Genomic DNA, 20,600 nt, shown 5'->3' with positions numbered 1-20,600 from the left:
GAAGCTCTTAAGAAAGGAAGGAGGAAGGATCCATCCATGAGATGAGCTGGACGCATCAAGTTGGTGGGATGGTGGGGGAAGGAAAGTGCGTGCGTGCGTAACGTACATTCTCACGTCCCATTGATGATGACAGCCATTTCGTTTCGTTTCTGTTGGATTTGCTTTTTCCTTTGCTTGATTCAATCTTGGATGTTCCACGTGCCATGTCAATTTTTCTATCACAATCACGCAGAGCCTCATTGACCATATCTGAGATATCTTTTATTGATAGAACTCAATTGAGCTCGTCTTGAAGCATTTGACGGGCCATGTAACACCGAGAACCCATTGCCTTGATACAACTCCAAGGATCCACTATCACGACTTCAACACGACTTTTGAGATGCTTCATGTTCAGATTCTTGAGCTTTCGGCTTCACCACCCTCGATCTGTTCAACCTTTTGTCCAACGCAATTCCATTGGCGAAAAGAATCGGTCAAATTCTGTCAACAATTGATTGGATAATGCTTGGACGATTGCAGCATGATTGCATCCATTGCAATGGATCTTTTCAGTACATACGGCATTTCTTCCTTATTTTCTCGCCCCTCCCCCGCTTGCTACTACCGACCAGTTACCACAAGGTACACCGCAAGATCCACCATCCACCATCTTTATCTAGTTGGTGAGCATTGGCACAGTTAGCTCAGACTATCTGTGACAGGGTACATGCTTGGACGTTTGTCCTAGATGGACTTTTAGCTTGTGAGTTTTGTTTGACGAATCTTGAAGGGAACCCGCGAAGGGGATGATTTAATCGTTGCGTCTGAGCCGATATGGTTCAACCAAGACCATCGTAGAGACCAATATGGATGGAATACGAGACGAAATGAAATGCCCAATCCATATCTTTGGCGTGTCCAGAGTCTTCGCAAGGCCAATATCGACTTGGAAAGATGCTCTCTTGAACTTCCACATATGTCCCATGGTAGCCTGAGCCGTGAGGGAAACGACCAGCCACATGAGCACTCGACAATGGGGAACATCTATCACTGATCATATCAATACATTCTTTATCCGGCTTAAGTCCCCTACACTCTGCATATGCTGCGCAGCCGGACCGACGCTCGTTGTAGGAGGTCCCTGACAAACCCGGCCTGTCAACCGACAGCTACGAATGGAGACGTTGCCCCGGTTATGCGCAGATTCTGGGCTGCAGCTCTCCTGTATGGTGACAGTTCTGGGGTCTGCGACAACGGCGCCCCTTTGACGTCGCCATCATGAGCCACTGTGACACGTCTTCAACGGTTCCTGTCGCTACCCGCCACTCAGAAACTCAAGTCGTCACTCAACTCTCTCAAGAGCTGTCACGGTTCATGCACATCCGATACGGGTAGTTGCTTTGTTCGAAATTCGTTGTGACTTTCTCTCTTGTCTCACTGTTACTGCGTCCCCGGAGCTGGGATGTCCTTGAGCGACGTCCGATCAGCGTCGGCATCAAACGAGGGCTATCCTGGCTCACCCACCTCGCGATCTTGTTAGTTGCGCATCACTTGCGATGATCGTGTTCTGGTACGTCTTGAATGGCAAGCCCTACCACGAAATCCGAGGGCCTATCACCCAGGTGGCATGACTTGCGAGCCCTGCGTTGCGAGCTGTGCGTCAGATTTAGTTCAAGCTGCTGTGCTTCAATCATTCAGTCTCCAGGAGATCATGGAGTCGACTGATCTTCCCGCCTCACATTGATCGATTTGAGGCCATGAAAGCAAGATGAACCGGTGGATGATGACCTGGAACCGAATACTGACGCGAGATTCGTCGAGATTGGACAGAGATGAAAGATGACTGACTTGTATCTCCACAAGAAGCCAGGTGCCTTTGTTTTGCAGTGCATTGCATTTGCATTGCATGACAAGGCGGGTGTCGTCCTCCAACAGCGCATCCGCTTGCCCACTCACAAAAGCCATCAGGACTTGACTCGGACCTCTGGTTCGTTCCGTGTCATAAACTATTCGGTGAAAGACGAACAAGTTGCGTGAAGGCACAATCCTGACTGCAACATGACTATCCAAGCGTACATATCTCGGAATGCTGCAAATAGTACGTACTTATCATCTACACGCCTCCCCTGCCATGATACCCTCCATCACGCACGGACAACTCAGCGCCGTTGCGTGCGGCAAGGCGTGGCCCAGGCACACGGAGGGGAAGATGCAACTTCGTGCAGGGGGGTTCGATGATGGGGCACCGTCTAATAGGACGACAAGCTTAAACAGAGATGCAGAGTAGATGGATTTTTTTCTTTTCTGCGAAGATGGTGTGAATGGTGTGCGCTGGACTCGAGGCTTTGCCGACGGAACGATTGATATCCAATTAGCCAATCTATCTCTCAACTACAACAGCCATTTACACATACCAAGCTATTTACCCAATGCAGAAGGAGTTCTGTCAGGAAATATCTTAGAATATCTCGCTTTTGATTTGCTAACATGACTTAGAGAGTCTTCCACTATGTAAACAGAAGTCGCCTCTGACCTGAGCGACTCATCCCGCCATCACGGACACTGTCGTGTAAGTCCGCCTTCAACGACCGGACATAACCGAGAGACAAAAGCCTTCATGTATATGTTAATTCCCCTAATCTGCCAAAAATGGAACGCTCGAACAAATCCGTACAACTGATTTGACCCCGGTCGAATAGCATCCGAGAGTCTGTTCAACACAGTGAGTCTCCGAGGCTGTGTAACATTCTGCAGCCCGACTGATGATTATCACCGGAATTCGCAGCTCGGATACCTCGTGGCACGGATGTATCATCCAAGCCGTTGAGCAGAAAGCGAGCAATACGAATGCTGTACGGCGTTCGTACAACAGACGTCAAAAGTGGCGCAACCAGTCAGTTTCTTGCAAAGGTGTCATGAAGAGTAAGTGAAAAGGAAAAGGAGATGCGCTTCGTCTCGTTATCTAGATACCTCTGTGGTCTCGTTCTGTCTACATAGCCCCTAAGGCATCACACCTATCATGCTGTCCCATTCCATTTTCTATTCCAGATGTTCCACCGAAGTTCAGGAATAGATATATATCATCCCGATGTAACACCGCATGACACCTGAAAACAAGGTTCGCAGCCAGGTACCCAAACCGGAGAACCGTCATGTTGAATTTTGTAAGGGGGTTTCATGTTCTTCCTCCTCTTCCGCACGCCGTTCCCATCTCGCAAGCCTAGCTGAATAAAGTACAAACTAAAAACAAAGCCCTCGATGCTGAGAACATATGTAAAAACTCAATCTCCAGCAGACCCATTTTCACAAGATAAATGCTTATGCTTTGACAAAGAAGAAGGAGTAAGAGAAACAAAAAAGACGGGGAAACGAGGGGACAGTAGGGTATACACATCAACCCCCAATGCATGCACAATGTCAGACTAATGCATTGCATATATGCGATTGCCCAATGTCTCATATGCGCCGTGATCTGGTGGGAATAGCAGCTTTTTATGCTCATAAGATGCCGCTCCCATCCTGAAATGTGCACCGTCTAGGAAAAGACCTTGAGGAAGCCCCAAATACCAAGACCGCTGAGCACGGGAATCGTCAGGTTATCATCCCAACCAAAGATGTCGACAACTTCACTGGCAGAAGCGACAAAGCCGGACCAGACGCTCATGACACCGAGCGCGAGGGCTCCAGAGATGGTTGTCTGCTCCTTGGAGACACCAACAGCCTCGCAGATGGTCTTGGGCAGCGAGAGAACGCCCTTAAAGAGGAAGTTCTCGTCACCAGGGAATGGACCAACTGTAGGAACGAGCCAGCCGTAGAAGAAGTACGATGTGCCAACGCCAACGAGGAAGGCAGCAGTCGAACCAGCAAGAGACTTGCCCCTGCGAAGACGAGGGGTATATCGACCCCAAAGTCGACCGAAGGTGCTGGCAGCGGTGTCGCACCAGCTGAGCAAGAGAACGCTCATGATACCAACATCCTTGGGGAAGCCATAGAGGACGATCCAGGCACCGAGGAGGTAGAAGATCACACCGTTCCAGCCAGAGTACTCGCTCTCGCGCATCAAAGCACCGAGGACCTTGACATAGAGACGGTTGACAGACGCATATCGGTGTCGGAGCCAGTCAGTGGCTGCGATTGGGATGAGCGCTGACATGAGCCATGGTGTGACTGATGTAGTCTGAGTTCCTGTCACGTAGAGCCAGATAACGAAGAACCCGATCGACACGTGGAGCACCTTGCGGGGTACCTCGTGCTTGTGTACAAAGGTTCTCCAGTGTCGGTGGATAGGGATAAGGCCCAAGGGACTGGGACTTCGACTAAAGTCACGCCAGGACCATCCCACCGGTGTTGAAGGTTGAGGCGGCGCAAGGTGACCATTTGATGTCGTGGACTTTCCATTGCCGTTACTGCTGAGCGCTCCATTAGACGTCGTCTGCTCTTCTGGAATGGTGTTCTTGGACATCTTGCCCGCCTTAGCAGCGGTGCTCGTGCGCCTCGTCAAGCGCGTCACGGCCTGTGTGTCGATCGGCGAGCGGCTGCGGGTTCGGGCACGTCGAAACTCGGGGGGCTCGGGTAGATCCTCGTCGAGGGGCTGCGGCGTGGGTGTCCGTCTCCGGGCAGCCGAGCGTGTAACAGGGCCCATGTAATCGGCGGCGTCGCGCTCGGATGGGGTGGGACTCGGCGAGATGACGCGGGGCGTCTCCGGGATCTTGGATCGAAAGGACATGGTGTAGGAGAAAGGTGGGAGGGCGGAACAGCGGACGGTGCCGACGACTATACGACTGAGAGCGTTGAAGCCGGAGGGCCAGAAGGTATTGGGTATTGTAGAGTGGAGATATTTATCACGGCGCGATGAGCGCACCGTTGAGATGGGTTCTGACGGAGATGAAATTGTGAAGGTGTTGGGGGTGTCGTAATGAGAGGATCCGTTAGTGGGAATATTGTGTTGCTTTTTTCCCAAATCTAAAAGATGTTGCTCGTGATCGTCGTGGTCGTGGCTATGTCGTAGATAGATGTGGCGTAAACCTTGGTCGTTGTGTTCAAGACCAAGATTCTGCTGGTGGTGGTGATGCTGATGGTGATGATGATGTAGCTGCTGGTTCTGGCCGTAACCCTGACTCGGGCTCAGGCTCTGACTCGAATTCCGGTTCGGGGGACTCGGGCTACGTTTTGGCCGAGACTTGAGAGAGTGGTGAGAGTCGAGAGTGTTTATTGAATCCAGATTGATTAACAAGGGTGCAACGGAGGTTGGATCCCCCGCCGCATGATGGGTTCGGAGATATAAGGTACTGATGACCGTGGCCGTGACCGGGGCACGCACACATGTAGTAGTACGACGGAACTACTAACCTACGGTACAGTACAGGTCTTGGATGTACAGGCTTGTGAGAGACTGGGCCGAGTGGTGGACTTGCCAATGGGGGATCAACTCGACGGGCGTGACTAGGCCGTTGAGACAAGGAGAGAACAGAAGAAAATAGAGAGTCGCGTGACACTGAGGATACTTGCTAAGACCTTAGCGAGGCTTTTCTCGAGGGTCGTTGTGTCGCTGGGTTCTTGATCAAGTTTGGCGTTGGTTGGCTTTGGCTACAACGGTTGGAGATTTTTCGTCTGGGGCCAAACTCGGAACTCTCCAGATACGTACCTACCTACCTAGTCTAAGGTATCTGTGGCGTTGATCTCAGTTCAGTTCGAACCCGCACAAGACACCGCCTTTTTCCATGGATGTCTTTATTTCTAGCATGTGATGATCTTCGAGAGGGGTCTGTTGAAACAAAACACCTCGGTCTTGGAGATATTATCATGTAAAATTTGGTAAAAATATTCGTATTGCAGCAGAGTCTACTAATGGCTTGTGAAGGACCATATAAAATTAGAAAATAAGATTATATGTTGATCCTGGCACTCACCAGTCTCAGTCTCCGGCTCTTCCGCAACTGGCCTGATTGCTTCTTGTGCAATATCTACCTATCAAGATGGCATGTCAGCTGCCACATTTCTGCCAAATTGAATCATCCAGCTCAGGGACCATCAAATCCCACGACATTCAGATGGACAAGACATCATATCCGAGTGAGCACGTGCCGTGAAACACAGAATGCTACTTCAGCCACATGTCAGACTGCGCCACAGATGGCACGTGGTGATAAGATAAAAATTTCAAGAAATGTTTCGCGCAAAAGATGCCAAAGACGGCCCCTCTATGCGCCTTGGATCTGTAAAGACAGACCGTAATAATAATTCTTATAAAATTACAAGACTCGGTCTCGTTCTATAATGGTTTCAGAAAAGGTCAAAAAGAGAAGCCCGAGAGCTTGGGATGCTCTGAATCCGCCTCTTGCAGAATGGATTCGCGATGCTGTCGCAACCATGGGCTTCAGCCAAATGACACCCGTCCAAGCTGCAACACTACCGCATTTCCTTGGTAACAAAGATGTCGTTGTTGAGGTATGATTCTTTTATTGATGAGTATGCTATTGGTATCCTAACTTCATTGTAGGCTGTTACTGGTAGTGGAAAAACTCTCGCCTTTCTCATCCCTCTTGTACAAAAACTTTTGCGACTTAGCGAACCCACGAAGAAACACCATGTTGCTGCGATAATCGTCTCCCCTACTCGCGAATTGGCCGCTCAGATTCATACTGTTCTCGTCAATCTCTTAAAATTCCACGAAGCTTCGGCTGAAATACTCCCTCACCTCAAAGGCGACGAAAAACGACCTTCAACTACCGTACCCGCCATCGTCCCCCAGCTGCTCGTTGGAGGCACCACGACCACCGCCCAAGATCTGAGCTTCTTCCTTCGACACAGTCCTAATGTCCTTATCTCCTCGCCCGGCCGACTTGTCGAACTCCTGTCTTCACCTCACGTCCACTGCCCTCAATCCTCTTTCGAGGTTCTCGTTCTCGATGAGGCCGATCGACTTCTTGATCTTGGCTTTAAGCCTGATCTGCAGAAAATTCTATCACATCTCCCCAAACAAAGAAGAACGGGCCTTTTCAGCGCCAGTGTCAGTGAGGCTGTTGGAGAAATTATCCGAGTTGGTTTACGAAATCCCGTCAAGATTGAGGTCAAAGTCAAGATGAAGGATGGTGGAATTCTCGAAGACAGGAAAACACCTGCTAGTCTTCAAATGGCATATATGGTCAAGCCTGCTAGCCAAAAATTGCCTGCTTTGGCAGAACTTCTTCGACAATTACCGATTAAACCCCAACGGAGCATTGTTTTCCTGTCAACATGCGCTGCCGTCGATTACTTCCAGCATGTTCTGCCTGCCATCTTACCAGAGGGCTTTGCGCTGGTACCTTTACATGGAAAGCACCCAGCCAAGGTACGAGAGAAGAACTTCAACCGCTTCTTGAACTCTGTTGCCCCTACAATACTACTTACAACCGATTTGGCAGCTCGTGGATTAGATATTCCTCAGGTTGACTTGGTGGTTCAGATCGATGCTCCTTCAGATCCCAAGGCGTTCATTCACCGCAGTGGAAGAGCTGGTCGTGCAGGCCGAAAGGGTCTGGCTGTGGTTATGTTGCACCCCGGACGAGAGGAGGACTACGTGCAATTTTTGGAGATTCGCAAGACACCAATTTCAAAGCTGGAGAAGCCAGCTGTTTTCACATCAGAGGAGGATGCTGTGGCTGCTACAAAGAAGATGAGGGATCTGGTGTTGACGGATAGAGCACTTTTCGACAAGGCTCAGAAGGGATTTGTGAGCTGGGCTCGAAGCTACGGCGCTCATCAGGCAACATCTATCTTCCGCGCAGCTGATCTCGACTGGGCCGATCTTGGAAATGCATGGGGCCTGCTTCGCATGCCCAGGATGCCTGAACTCAAGGGCTGGAAGGGCGACAAGATGTGCGGTCTCGAAATTGACTGGGACAATTACGCTTACAAGGAGAAGACACGCGAGCAAGCGCGAAAAGCAGCTCTCGAAGAGGAAAAGTCCGGAGAGAAGAAGGATAAGAGCGACGAGACAAAGCGAAAGCGAAAGAACAACGAAGCATGGAGCGCTAAGCACGAAAAGGAGGATGAGAGAGTTGAGCGCAGGGAGAAGCGACGTAAGCGCCGTGAGGCTGAGGCCACATCTAAGATGACGGACGAAGAAAAGGTTAAGCAGATGGAGCTAAACGAACTCATCGCCGAAGTCCGGAGACAGAACCGCGAAAAGGCTGCTGCTGAGGCTGCGGCGGCTAAGAAGGACAAGGAGGATGAGTTTGCGGGCTTCGATGACTAAAGGTAGTTTAGTGAGACGAGATAGGAATATACCCCGTTGTTTGGCTAAGATATGTTTTGGGTTTGGTGTACCTGAGGGTAAGGCAGAATGGGAGTAGTTTGTGTGAGGACGACGTGGACATTGCGTGGCTTGGCTGTGAGAACATGGGTGATTTATAAGATGGAGGTGAGTATACGCGTATAGATTTTGGAGGGTGAATACGAAAATTGAAGTTGAATCCGATGAACGCGTATTGGAATTTCGTCGTAGATGACTCCTGCGTCATTCATGCGGAGTTTTTTCCAGCAATAAAGGGCAGAGATGAATGAATTTAGAGGTGCTTTTATATGAGGGAGATCAATATCATTCTTGTACACCTCTTGTGGACGATATATCATCTCTTGGGTCCTGGTGTTGTGATAGTGTCAGCGGCAGTCCGGCATATACTGTCTTGGCATCACCACCAAAAAGGCAAGATACCGATTGGAGGAGCGGAAATATGAAGGTTAAAACATTTCTAAATCGGTTTAAGTCTATTCAAAATCATCAGTTAACCTACGCAATAGTCCACGTAACGTGGCCCCCCTTGTAACCCTTCTGGTGTATTACTGTAAGGCTGATAGAGAGAACGAGCTTCTATTTTGAGATGGCCAGAAACTCTTGGTACCGAAAGCGAATGTTGGTTAATTATCACCAGTTTTGGGGAGTTTAAACCACTAAAGATGTCGTTGATTGCTCTTGATAAATTGGTCATGTCTGATGCGTCATGCTCTGCTAGACTTTTCTTCACTTACTTACTCACTACCTTACTTAGACTGGTTGTCCACTTGCATGACTAAAAGTTACTGACGGTTTCGGAATTATTCCAACGTCAACACTCCGCTTTGTCAACAACACCTCCATCGATGATCACTACTGAAGCCACAAGAAAATAACAAAGTCTCCTACACTGGGGCGATACGACGAGGAATACGATTCAAGTCTCCCGAACTAAAGCTGCCAACCAATTAGGACGCACGCTTTCAATTAAAGCAAAAACACATCAGGACTAGCCAGGACAGAACAACATACCATGACTTGTTGTGCCTGCTGATCGAGAGCAATTCTTTTCGCCCCCTGATCACTCTCACTCCCCTACCTTATCTATACTTCCTTTCTTCTCCCGATGCCTCCGAGAAAATCCGGGTCCGGTTCTGGCTCCGGCGCCGCTACTGCCAAGCTCCGTCGGGCACATCGCAAGTCCCGGAACGGCTGCTTGGAGTGTAAGAGACGGCATATCAAGTGTGATGAGAACCGTCCTGCGTGTAGTAACTGCGTCATCAGTGAGAGGACATGCTCGTTTCCTGCTCCGCCTACTCCAGCCGCTGCGCCAACTCCACCAGAGCAGCCTGTGTCTTCCTTCAATGATCCCATGAGTACCAGCCAGGTTGAGAGTCCTGCTGATAGCATCTCGAGCACTGCGGCCTCTCACCGGCCTTCTTCAATACCGCCCCCGTCATATCTTGCACCAAACTCCAACTCTGGCTTCTCATCGAATGTTGATGACGGCGCACACTCGACTTCTCTGCCATCTTTCACAGAATCTTTCGCTGCTGCAGACTTGTCCGAGTCGCCTCTATCAACGTCACTGTCAGACGCTCTTCCTACGCCAACCTTTACCAACAAGCACCTCATACTATTACATCACTTCCGCAAATCTCTACTATTCGATGTTGACAACGTCGACATCATCATAGACCTCGCTCTCGACTGGTCATCAGAAGCCCCGTACGCTCTGGACCAGCTCCTCGCTATATCAGCAGATCACCTTGCCATGACTCTTGTCGAAACTTCAGCTGAGAGCGCAGCTTCTTGGAGACGCATCGCTACAGAGTTGCAGACTCGAGCTCTCACGCACTTCAACAGAGACAGCCAAGACGCTGCCAGTTACGAGTCTCGCTTCGTTCCCCGTTTCTTGCTCTCGTCCTTGCTGAGCTTGCATATGCTTTACGACACACTCACACAGTATCGAGCTACATTTCACGTCTTCATAGAAAGATTCTGTGACTCTGTCTGCCTTCATCGCGGTGTGAAATCGTCTTCATCGCCAGGCTACCAGACTCTTATCAGGTCTCCCTTGGCGCCATTCTTTCTCGGTGTCAAAAACGCAGCAGAGCTCGGTGATAAGGGTGATGAGTGTGCCCCCCTCATAACTCTCATCGAAAACTCTGATTTGAGTCCATCAGCCGTGGAAGCCTGCAGTACAGCCGCTCGTACATTACAATGGGCTTTCAATGTTCACAGGAATCTACCCAAGAGCGTAAACGTACAAGCTGCCTCGGCATTTCCAGTCGTGTTGGACGACAATTACGTAGAGCCAGTTCGAAAGCACCGCCCCGAAGCATTGCTCGTCTTGGCTTATTATGGTGTTCTCCTCCACCGATGTCGACATATCTGGTTGTTTGGCGATTCCGGCGCGTTCCTGATACATTTGATTGCCGATCACCTTGGAAGCTACTGGAAGGAGGCTTTGCGCTGGCCACTTGAGGAGTTGGAAAGGGATCAAGGATGAGAAGATTGGCAGAGGACAAGACTCTAATCCTGTACCGATGACGTTCAGAGCGAAGATATTGAGATGCCTTCACAGGAGCAATTCTATATGCGAGCTCGTGGAAGCACCGCATTCAAACACATCAAGGGTAACAAAGATATCGCCGAGCTTAGGTCACAGACCTTCGCACCACCATACAAGGAGTCGGATCAGTCAAGCGTCAAGATATGAAATCAGGGACGTGATCTTTTAGGAATCCTTAGGAGGTGTCGTCAATTCCGACAAAGGTTAAGCTGGCCTGGTTCAAGCTCGGCCTAAACTAGCATGAACTTGGAGGAGAACGTGGAGGCTTCAGGCTGTGATAATCTGTTGTGAGGATACTATTTATGCTTGCAACTGTCATGCTCATCATAGAGTGGCTTAGGAGGCAGGAGAGGATACCATCGAGGGACGATGATATAAAGTCTTTCAATAAACAAGTAAAATACTTCAACCACTTCCACTGTGACAACTTCATCAACACCAAACTATCTCATTTCATTTCACGGACTGGAGCACACACGTATTCGATGAATGCCATCTCATCTTTCTCTGTACGATTATCCATAGTGTAAGCTATAACGATATCTACATGAGCCCAGCCTGTTTCCCCCTTCCTGCGAACACAATACAATACTCTGAATCTTTTGCATGTCAATTCTCTTTATTTTATTCATAAAAAGGCGGATTGGTAATAGCTCGTGCGTTAACGTCGTCAAATCAAAAGTCAAACAACCGACTGCAGCGAAAAACTTCAACCAGGGCTCCTTGATCTTTCTCACACTCTCTCTTTGTGTTGTTTTTTCGAAGTTCCTCCCTTGAGACTTCCAAGGGCAGGACGGATCCAGACAAGGGCTTTTTTTCTCTCGTTTGCGCCGCTGGGCAAGGCGGATGGCCACTCTTCTACGGAAGGAATATGGTATCATAACAGGAAGGAAATTGGGCGTGGACGAGATGTCGAGACATGCATGAGATGGAGAGAAAGGCCGCTGGGTTGCAGCTTGAGTGCAAACTCTCAGAGACCATAGAACTCCCAACCATCACCAGCTGCATCTGTCGGTCCCGCTTCATCGGCGACATGGGGCGCAAATTCAGTCCGAAGTTCTTCGTTGAGTCATAGCTCCTCATCTTCCAGCTCAGAGGGCTTGAGAAGACCGCCAACCTTCTGTCGTCGTTCCATATCAGCAGTCTTGGCGTCCTGCTCCTGTTGTTCCTTTTCGACAATGAAGAGCTCAGCGTTGTCGCCAGCAAACTCCTTGAGGGAGACAAGGAAATCACGGAGGTTGAGTCGGAACTTGTCGTACTGCGTGTTAAGCGTGAACAGGCCTTCGACGAAGCTTGTGATTTGGTTCCTGTACAAAGATTAGCTTATGGCGTGAAGGGTAGAGGTGATGCGTACGCTTGCAGGTTGCGGAAGGCGTTTTGTAGGAGGTTAGCTACGAAGTTGGCGACAAACTCTCGGTTGTCAGTTCCAGCTGCAGCCTGATCGGGGCTGTAGATAGGACCCTGGATCTTGGGCTGAGATCCATCGGCTGGGTTGATATAGTAAAAGAGCTTCATCAACAACATGGATTGTGTCTTGAAACCGGCCTTGTGGTCGTTATCCGTCACAACAAAGAACACGTCCTGGAGGATGGTGATGAAGAATCGCTGGAAGAAAGCGTTGGCGGTCTGCACATCAGTCTTCTCGGCAATGTTGTTAATCAGCTCCAGAGCCATGTTAAGACCAGCTGCCTCGACATCTCGGTTGTCGTGCTTGAAAGCCCATGAGCATGAGTCGATAACAAACTTGAATTGGTTGTTGTCGAGCTTGAGCAGGGCAGGGAAGCAGTGCAAGTTGATGGCTCGGAGGAGGTTGAAGAACTCGACTCGGTGCTCGGGGAACTCGGAGAAGTCCTTGTTGATCATCTCCAGAGTGCACTCGAAAACGTTCTGCATGATAGTAGGAACCTGGTCCTCCATCAAAGCCTGTTACTTGTTAGTATAAAGTCCTGCAAATATGTTCAAGGTAACACTGACAGAAAGCTTGGTGATAATAGTAGAGCAAGCCTTGAGCACCTCGGCATCTCGAGCGCCAGGGACGTTGCGGTTGTAATCGACAAGAACAGATTCCAGCAGAGGAGGAACCATCTGGGCACGGACAGCCTGAAGATCCTCTGCTTTATCGACGTAAACCTCAATAAGCTTAAGGATCTCCTTCTTAATGGTTCGGAGACCTCGGACCTTGGGCATCTTGGTAGCGAGTTCACCATCGCGAGCCACAGCCTCAGAGATCAGTGTACTTGTGGCGTTGTACATCTGAAGCATGTCATGGTAGATGCGGCCGATCTGGGGATAGAAATAGGACCCCACAGATGAGCAAGCAGACACATTCGTCTTCATGATGTTTCCAATAACCTTGATAGTCTCGGCATCCTGGAGGATAGTTGGGTTGACTGTTGCCTGCTTGATGATCTCGTCCCAGGCTGCGTTGGGGATAGCCATCAGGTCGGCAAGGAGTCTCTCCTGCTGATGCTTGTTGCCCTGAGCGGCGACCATGTAGCCACAGGCTTCGTAGAAGGTGTGCACTTGTTGAGGCGTCAAGTCGCATGTGATCTTACCCATGTTTCGAACAATCTCCTCGATGAAAGGCTCCTGCTCGCTAGGTTGCAGAGCTACAAAGTGACGTCGACACTGACGGGCGATCTTAATGAACGTATCGCAAGCCATGTCCTGGACACCTAAACCAATGTTGATTAGCATTTTAACAGTCAGCTCAAGCTGGTTTTCACATACCCTCATGTGACTCGTGCATGAACTCGAACAGCTTATTAACGACTGTCTTCAGGAACTTCCAATGAGCCTTGAGGAAGCGAGGGTACTGTCCAACAATGTACATAATGTTACTGGCGACAACGGCCTTGTTGTCCTTGCCACGCTTCATCTCAGTGAGACCGAGAAGGTCCTTAATGACAGTAACAAGGAACCTCTTCTCTGTCTCCTCGTTCATCGCCAAAGAGATCGAGCCGATGGCCCAGCAAAGAACGTTGCAGTTATGCCAGGACCACTCGCTTCCGTCGACTTGCCGAGCGAGCTTCTCGGTCATGATGTTTTCTGTGTCGACCACGTCCAAATGTGTCAGGTATACCAGGCACTCTCGAATCGTCTTGTAAAGTTGTACTGTGTCACTCTCCTTGACGAATTCTCGGACAATTTCGCCCTCGTCGTTCTCAACAATCAAGACTTCCTCGGGACGGACCATCTTCTCAATCATAACGACTCGAAGGTTCGAGAGGACCTCGTTGTATTTGTGCTTTCGAAGAGGATAGTTGTTGAGCATCGTAGGGTTCGGGGCGCCGCTTCCAGAGATTCCTGCGCCAACTGCCATGAGAGGGTTTAGGTCGGTCATGGGGAGCTGTTGCATCTCCTCGTAAAGCTCCTGGACAAGCTTGAGCCAATAGTCGAGGGTAATCTTGAAAATTTCTCGATCATCGATCTGCGATATCCTAATAAGATAGTAGTGACCGTGGATGAGGAAATCGCGGTTGGGAAGTTTCTCGATAAGCTATCGCAATGATGTTAGATTCGTCCGGATATCAAACGCAGCATAAAACGTACATTCAAGTGCATTCCGAAGAAATTGCAGAGGAAGAGAGCCAGGTTTTGTATGAACTCCTGATCCCTCGAGTTGCTGCTTGGATATGTGCTCTTGAGATCAAGAGAAACGGGAATGATGTTAGCAATGGTAGTCAAGGTCTCGGTGAACATCTTCACAAGCTGCTCGTCGTAAGAGTTGGGCTGGCCGGGGCCGCCAGTCTGAAGACCACCAATCTCAGTAAGGCACTGCATGGTGACGTTGCGGAACTCGGGGGTCGAGAGGAAACGGGTTCGAAGTGTCTCGATAAGCGGTGTCTCGAAGATGTATCCCAAGGGGATCCAGTTGCAGAATCGCAGAAGCGTCTCGAGGGTCGCCTTGATCAGACTAGGCTGTGTGGCCGTGTTGAGGACCTCCTGGCAGAGGTTGAAGATTTGCGAGAACTCGGCGCACATGGTCTGCTTGAGGTTGCGTGTCTTGGTCGATGTCATCTGCTCGGCTGAGTAGTCGAAAACTTCCTCCGAGAGCAAGCGAAGGATGATCATGTTGTTCTCGCAGATGGATAGATTGGAGTGGCAGGACGAGATGATTTCGTTGATAAAGGTAGGCCAGTTGTGAGGCCACTCCTGCTTGAGTACGGAAACGAGGACGAGGTTAAGCTTGTTGAGCAGGGTCTTTTGCTGGCGCAGCGACTCTTCGGTGCTCGAGCACTGGATAATGAACTGGACGATGAAGTTTCGGATTCCTACGAGTGACATGTCGTCAGAACTGGTTGCTAACTGTTATCGCGGTGAGGACGGACCTTGGCACTGCTCCCGAGGGAGGACCTTCCATCTTGTCAAGATCACATTGTCGAGAACCTGCAGACCCAAGTCTGTCAAAATTTGTTAGTTGAGTTGATTCACAAGTCAAGTATTCGCATAGATCGAAGTGAGGAGAGCTGGCTTGGATACAGCACAGCATAGGAAGTGGCGCAAAGCCGAGGGTACACACATTTGGTTTGAGGGTACTGCGCATCCGAGAGGATCTTGTCGACCATGAGCCACGCATCGGGGTCTTCTTTGAACTGCAGCTCAAGTCAGTAAAAAAGCTCTGCACGAGCCGAGAGCTAGATCTGTACGAACCTGGTTGAGAGCAGCTTGGGCGGCTTTTTGCTACACGGTTAACGAGGCCGGGTTAGCTATCGTTCCTCACTCATGTCGACGCGCGGGGTCCACGGTTGGTAAAAACCGACGCCCAGAAGACTACCTACCTGCTCACCGCGCCCCTCGTAGAAGGAGCGGACGAGGACGTCCAGCTCTTCAATGGAGGCGGCCATTTCGTGTGGTAATTTCGGGTTCACGAGAGGATCGTTACGAGTTGGGAGGAAAAAGAGGTTGGCGGTTGGAGGTGGTGGTTGTGGTGGGCGGACGAGACGAGGCGAGGCGGGGGGAGAGAGAAGATCCAAGCAAATACCAGCCCCAGGCAGATATAGATCAGAGAAGCAGTGGCGCAGCTAGCTCTCTATAATATGGAAGAGAGAGGGCTAGAGAGAGGGAGATGGGATAAGGCGATGTGAATGTTTGTCGGTGTTCGCGTGGAAAAATGGAAAAGAGGAGAAATGCAAAGTTCGGCTTTGGTAAAAGCAAACTAAGGCAAGGCAAAGTGGACGACGTCGGTGAGGTGAGGTGAGGTGTGAAGAGATGGTCTGGACGGCTTGAAGTGGACGAGAGTGGAGTTGAAGGGGAGCAAAAGCACTGTGAATACAGTACCTTTAGTGGAGTACCGAGCACAGAAATGCCCCGCAGCGAGCTGCCTGCCTGCGTCACTACCTTACCTTAGGTACGCTATAAAGTAAGTTCCAGTAACCACCAGCAACCAGGTCAAGCTTAGAGCTCTCCCGTCTCGATCTTAACGCACTGCATCCCTATATCCGTATGTCTCACACTGAGGGCGGTTTTGTCAGCAGCGGGGCTTGAAAATGCGAGGTCTGATGGAGGGTTGCCTGTCATGTCATGTCACTATCACATCAATGTATCTCTACTTTGATCCGTGACGGCGGTTGATGCTGTCACTGCGCATTTCTCATACCAAAAGGGAGCTCAGCTAACGGATTGTCGGACCCATGACGCTAAGATCTTTGTAGCGGTACTTGAACTTACCGAAACTCCCCAGCCTCCCGGCGCATAATTAATCGATCGATCTCATGATTCGCTCTGGGTTTGACAACGGCGCGTGTTTGTCAGTCTCGTACAAAAGCTGTGAGCTGAAATTACCGCATGCGGCTACCCGAATCACGATCGTAATCTAAGATATCTTGTATGATAACGACCACGAACCAAACATATATCCAGGACTGCCTCTTCAAGCATTTATGTTTATATTTAAGCTGTCATGAACTGTATGTAGTCTGTATCTAGCGTTGATGTTCTGCATAAACGAGAGATTATCGCACCCCTTATGACAGCAGACAACATCACCAGGCATAAACTGATAGCTCACAAAACTCAACGAACCATATCTAAACACGTCGGTCATCAGAGTATCATATTTTTTCAAGGCTCGCTCTATCGACAAAAGACAATACTGGCCAACCCTCTATAGTTGGCTCCATTTGTATCCAGATATCCATACATGGCCAGCCATAGTTTCATTATTTAACTTTTTTTTATATGAACAGCCAAGAACCGACATTGTGTCGGCTTTTGGCCGTCTCCAAGCGATGTTGATATTCGTTCACTCTCTTTCTAAGCCTTGTAGCCAACCTCGAACAAGCTATCCTTGAGAGCGCTGAGAGCCTTCTCGATGTGGTTTCGGCTGGGGTCAAGCTATCAAAACCATGTTAGCAGGTTTATCTCGAGTACACAAATTCAGATACACTTACAGCGCTGACTCCCATATGGCCGAATCGGATATACTTGGGAGCAATAGCCTTGTGAATACCACCAGCAAAGACAACACCCTTGGCGGCCAACTTGGGCAGAACATCAGCAGCGCCAATGCCATCAGGCAGGTAAATAGCAGTCATGGCGTGAGCCTGATCCTCAGGTTTAGTAGCCACGACCTTCAGACCAAGATCGGTAACAGCCTTCTTGACCTTGTTGGATACCTCGATGTGGCCCTGGAATCGCTCAGACAGGGGCTTTCTAAAGATCTGAGTAAGGCTAGTGTGGAGGGCGTGGATGAGCTGAGGAGAAGGAGTAGCAAAGTAAGAGGGCTTCTTGGCCTCGTAGTTCTTCATGATGGGTGTCCAATTCTTCAGGGAGGCGAAGTAAGCGGGAATAGGAGTCTTGCGGTTCTCAAGAGCAGCGGCGACAGCTCGGCCGCTGAAGAATGAGATGGAGAGGCCAGCGGGAACACCAATGGCCTTCTGACTGGCAGTAACAACACCATCCAGACCCCACTCATCGAAAGCAATCTCCTCACAGGCAACACTGCAGACACCATCGACGATAACGAGAGTCTCGGGGGAGACACGGCGGACAGTAGCAGCAAGATTCTTAAGCTCACTCAGGACACCAGTCGATGTGTCGACGTGGGTGACTGTGAGGATCTTGTACTTCTTCTCGGAAAGAGCCTTCTCGATCTCGGGGAGCTGAGGTCGGCCGCCAACTTCACCGTCGAGCTTGGTGACGTTGGCACCGTAGGCGCGCAGGCAGTCGGCGAAGCCATCGCCAAAGTAGCCAGTGCTGAGAACGAGGGCGTTCTCACCGGCCTCGACAAGGTTGGCAGCAACAATATCCCATCCCAGGGTACCGGAACCGGAGATAACGTAGGGCTGGGCGGAGGGGTCGGTCGATTGGAACAGCTTGCGGGTCAGGGTGAGGGTCTCGCCGAAGGTGTTGACGAAGCCGGGGCCGACGTGGCTCTCACTGTGTAACAAGTATTAGCAAGCGAGATATTATCCATCACATCACGCGGACGTACCTGTAGTGGCCCATGGACTTGAGGACCTCATCATCGAACTCAATGGGTCCGGGGATGAGGAGAGTAGCGTGTTCAGGTTGAGAAGACATGTTGGCTGTGGATGTTGAAAGACGACGAGCTTGGGTAGAAACTGAAGCTTGAGCAGGAGAAGGCGCGGTATAAGAAGAGGACGACAAGTGACCTGAGACAAGAGAAATCCTATCGGCCGACGCAGATGCAGTTCCAGCGGCCGAATACGTCTTGAAGCCCGCCGAAGAAGAAGAGGGGCTCTCGGCGGACAGCTCCGGAGCGCGGGGCACCTGGACCTTTCTCCCCTCCATTGCAAGTGCCGATCTTAACAGGCTACGACTGGCTGCTGCACCAACCCCCACTTCCACGGACGACAACCGCTGAAGGGGCGCCAGGTTGACTGCCTGAGGCCCTTCTGAAAGGTCTTTTTTTTGCGGTACCGCAAGCAAATGTGCCTGCTGCAACGGAAGAAGGCCGAGAGGATAGAGAACGTCGGTAGGCTTCCGATTCGGGGCACAGAAGCCGTGTTTTTCGGGTCTATGAAGCACCGAGATATAGACGTCACGCAACCAAGAGTTTTTTAAGCAGTAAAAAGAGGATTTTGAGGTTGTTGATTCAGAGTCATACGAATTGCCTCAGGGGAAGAGGAAGAGGGAACTTCGCCTAGGGAAATGCGCTGAGTGTCCTGACTCTAGCCCCGGAATCCCCTGTCTTCCGTCCCCGTTTTTTGCTTCTTTCAGCGCAGCGAACGGAGCTTTCTCACTGTCGTGTCCAGGTTAGCTCGGGTTATGTGAGGCCGCTACCGGAGCGACAGGTTTGAATTGAGTGGACGATGATTCGGCCATGTCTCGGGATCTTGAACCGATTATATCGAACCGATATTTTTATATGGTAAGCGTTTCCGCTGATTCGGGACGTACAATATCGAATGATGTTGATTAATTATCATGATGGAGTTGCGAGCGCTCTACGGGAAGGGTCCCGATCTAAAGTAACAGAATAACAAACGGTTGACCAGCCGAATGATCAATACCTTACCCACAGCCAGTTCTACTTGTAAGAAGACCCTCATGCAATGCCTTTATAAAACTCAAACAACTTCTCTGCACCATCTTCCCACTGAACATCATTCTGTAAATGATGCCCTGCTCCCTCAACGAATTGTAATCTTACACCATCTCGCTTGTCATTTCCAGCCTCGCGGTAAAATGTCGCTGTCTTCTCTGTCACAGGACCTGTCATGAGCTTATCTTGAGTGCCTGCCATGACGAGAACCTTTTCACCGCTCGTGCCGTCATTGCGGATGTGACTCAAGATATATGTTGGCGACGCGAAGCTGTACATCATGCTGAAAGGCCACAGGTAACTCTCATAGCGGTTCATGTGGCGTTGGAACGGGACGACAGATGAGAGAGGGAACTTGTCACCAAAAAAGGCTCTTTGGGTGAGCTTTGGGTGGGAGAGAGGCGAGTTGGAGTGCCAGAGATGGAAGATCAGTCGTATTGCGAACCATGGGTCCATCTTCCACCAATTCATATACACGCCCATTCTGCGATTGTGTTAGCATCCTGGTAGGGGCTCCGAGATACGTGTTTATCTTGACTCACGATCCAAACCCTGGGACTGCACCCAGTAAAGCAAGTGCTTTCACATTCACCAATCCATCGCTAAGAACGCCTTGGCTCAAACCCCCACCACTTGAATGTCCAACAAGCATAACCTCACTCTCTTCCCTCATCTGCACCCACTCTATAGCCGCAACGAGATCAGAAGCCAAGGCACTTCGAGGCGTGGCAAAGACCATGCGGAAATACGATGGATGCCATGATTCACCGTGGCCACGCAAGGAAACTGCATAGCATTGGACTCCTCTTGCTGCTAGATATTGCATGTATTCTGTCCATACCCACGCGCAGCCCATGCCGCCGTGGCAGAAGACTATGGGAGGGCCATTGAACTTGTTGGTGATAGATGGGGTGTTGGAGAGGACTTCGATTCGGCCTTGGGGTGTGTTTACCCAGTGACGCTCGAGACCTTCAGCAACTGGAGATGGAGGTCCTGAAGGTCGAGTATAGTGAAGCCACTGATAGCTGAGATGCAAGCCGAACATCGTTGTGTAGTAGTAAGACTATAGGCTGTGTAAGTCGAGGTTACTGGTGTTGGAGTAGTTGTATGGAGGTGGGTATGATGGCTCAATGCATGGGTATTGCTCTCCTCTTATACAAATACAACCTAGCAGCCAAGACTTCAATCAAGCTTAAAATAAGCACAAACAGCAAGGTCCCTGTCTTCCGTAAAGATCTTGTTTGTCGCACATGCAAAAGCTCAGCCTGCAAGCCACCAAC

At 50.1% G+C, this 20,600-nt stretch overlaps 6 protein-coding genes across 6 annotated transcripts; 2 read left to right on the top strand and 4 right to left on the bottom strand.

The window, feature by feature from the left end:
- Positions 1-3,517: 3,517 nt before the first annotated feature.
- Positions 3,518-4,708, bottom strand: FTJAE_1931 (phosphatidate cytidylyltransferase; the record flags this gene model as incomplete). The annotated part of the gene is made up of 1 exon (XM_037348072.1): positions 3,518-4,708. The coding sequence occupies one exon, from the start codon at positions 4,706-4,708 to the stop codon at positions 3,518-3,520; it is 1,191 nt and encodes a 396-aa protein (XP_037210891.1).
- Positions 4,709-6,258: 1,550 nt separating this feature from the next.
- On the top strand, positions 6,259-8,218 carry FTJAE_1930 (ATP-dependent rRNA helicase SPB4; the record flags this gene model as incomplete). The annotated part of the gene is made up of 2 exons (XM_037348071.1): positions 6,259-6,429; positions 6,482-8,218. 2 exons carry the CDS (start codon positions 6,259-6,261, stop codon positions 8,216-8,218), a joined length of 1,908 nt encoding a protein of 635 aa, XP_037210890.1.
- A 1,144-nt stretch (positions 8,219-9,362) lies between these two features.
- On the top strand, positions 9,363-10,748 carry FTJAE_1929 (sterol uptake control 2; the record flags this gene model as incomplete). The annotated part of the gene is made up of 1 exon (XM_037348069.1): positions 9,363-10,748. One exon carries the CDS (start codon positions 9,363-9,365, stop codon positions 10,746-10,748), a length of 1,386 nt encoding a protein of 461 aa, XP_037210889.1.
- Positions 10,749-11,880: 1,132 nt separating this feature from the next.
- FTJAE_1928 (nuclear export factor CRM1) lies at positions 11,881-15,658 on the bottom strand (the record flags this gene model as incomplete). The annotated part of the gene is made up of 9 exons (XM_037348068.1): positions 11,881-12,118; positions 12,166-12,734; positions 12,786-13,486; positions 13,542-14,310; positions 14,364-15,085; positions 15,143-15,214; positions 15,334-15,406; positions 15,465-15,494; positions 15,593-15,658. The coding sequence occupies 9 exons, from the start codon at positions 15,656-15,658 to the stop codon at positions 11,881-11,883; spliced, it is 3,240 nt and encodes a 1,079-aa protein (XP_037210888.1).
- A 1,408-nt stretch (positions 15,659-17,066) lies between these two features.
- Positions 17,067-18,566, bottom strand: FTJAE_1927 (alanine-glyoxylate transaminase (R)-3-amino-2-methylpropionate-pyruvate transaminase; the record flags this gene model as incomplete). The annotated part of the gene is made up of 3 exons (XM_037348067.1): positions 17,067-17,147; positions 17,204-18,191; positions 18,247-18,566. The coding sequence occupies 3 exons, from the start codon at positions 18,564-18,566 to the stop codon at positions 17,067-17,069; spliced, it is 1,389 nt and encodes a 462-aa protein (XP_037210887.1).
- A 757-nt stretch (positions 18,567-19,323) lies between these two features.
- On the bottom strand, positions 19,324-20,365 carry FTJAE_1926 (Arylesterase; the record flags this gene model as incomplete). The annotated part of the gene is made up of 2 exons (XM_037348066.1): positions 19,324-19,804; positions 19,863-20,365. 2 exons carry the CDS (start codon positions 20,363-20,365, stop codon positions 19,324-19,326), a joined length of 984 nt encoding a protein of 327 aa, XP_037210886.1.
- Positions 20,366-20,600: the final 235 nt, after the last annotated feature.

The sequence above is a fragment of the Fusarium tjaetaba genome (assembly GCF_013396195.1).
Source record: "Fusarium tjaetaba strain NRRL 66243 chromosome Unknown NRRL66243_c0000035, whole genome shotgun sequence".
In the NCBI taxonomy this organism is placed as follows: Eukaryota; Fungi; Ascomycota; class Sordariomycetes; order Hypocreales; family Nectriaceae; genus Fusarium; species Fusarium tjaetaba.
Note: the sequence above shows the minus strand (reverse complement) of the source record. Positions and strands in the feature narration are given on the sequence as shown.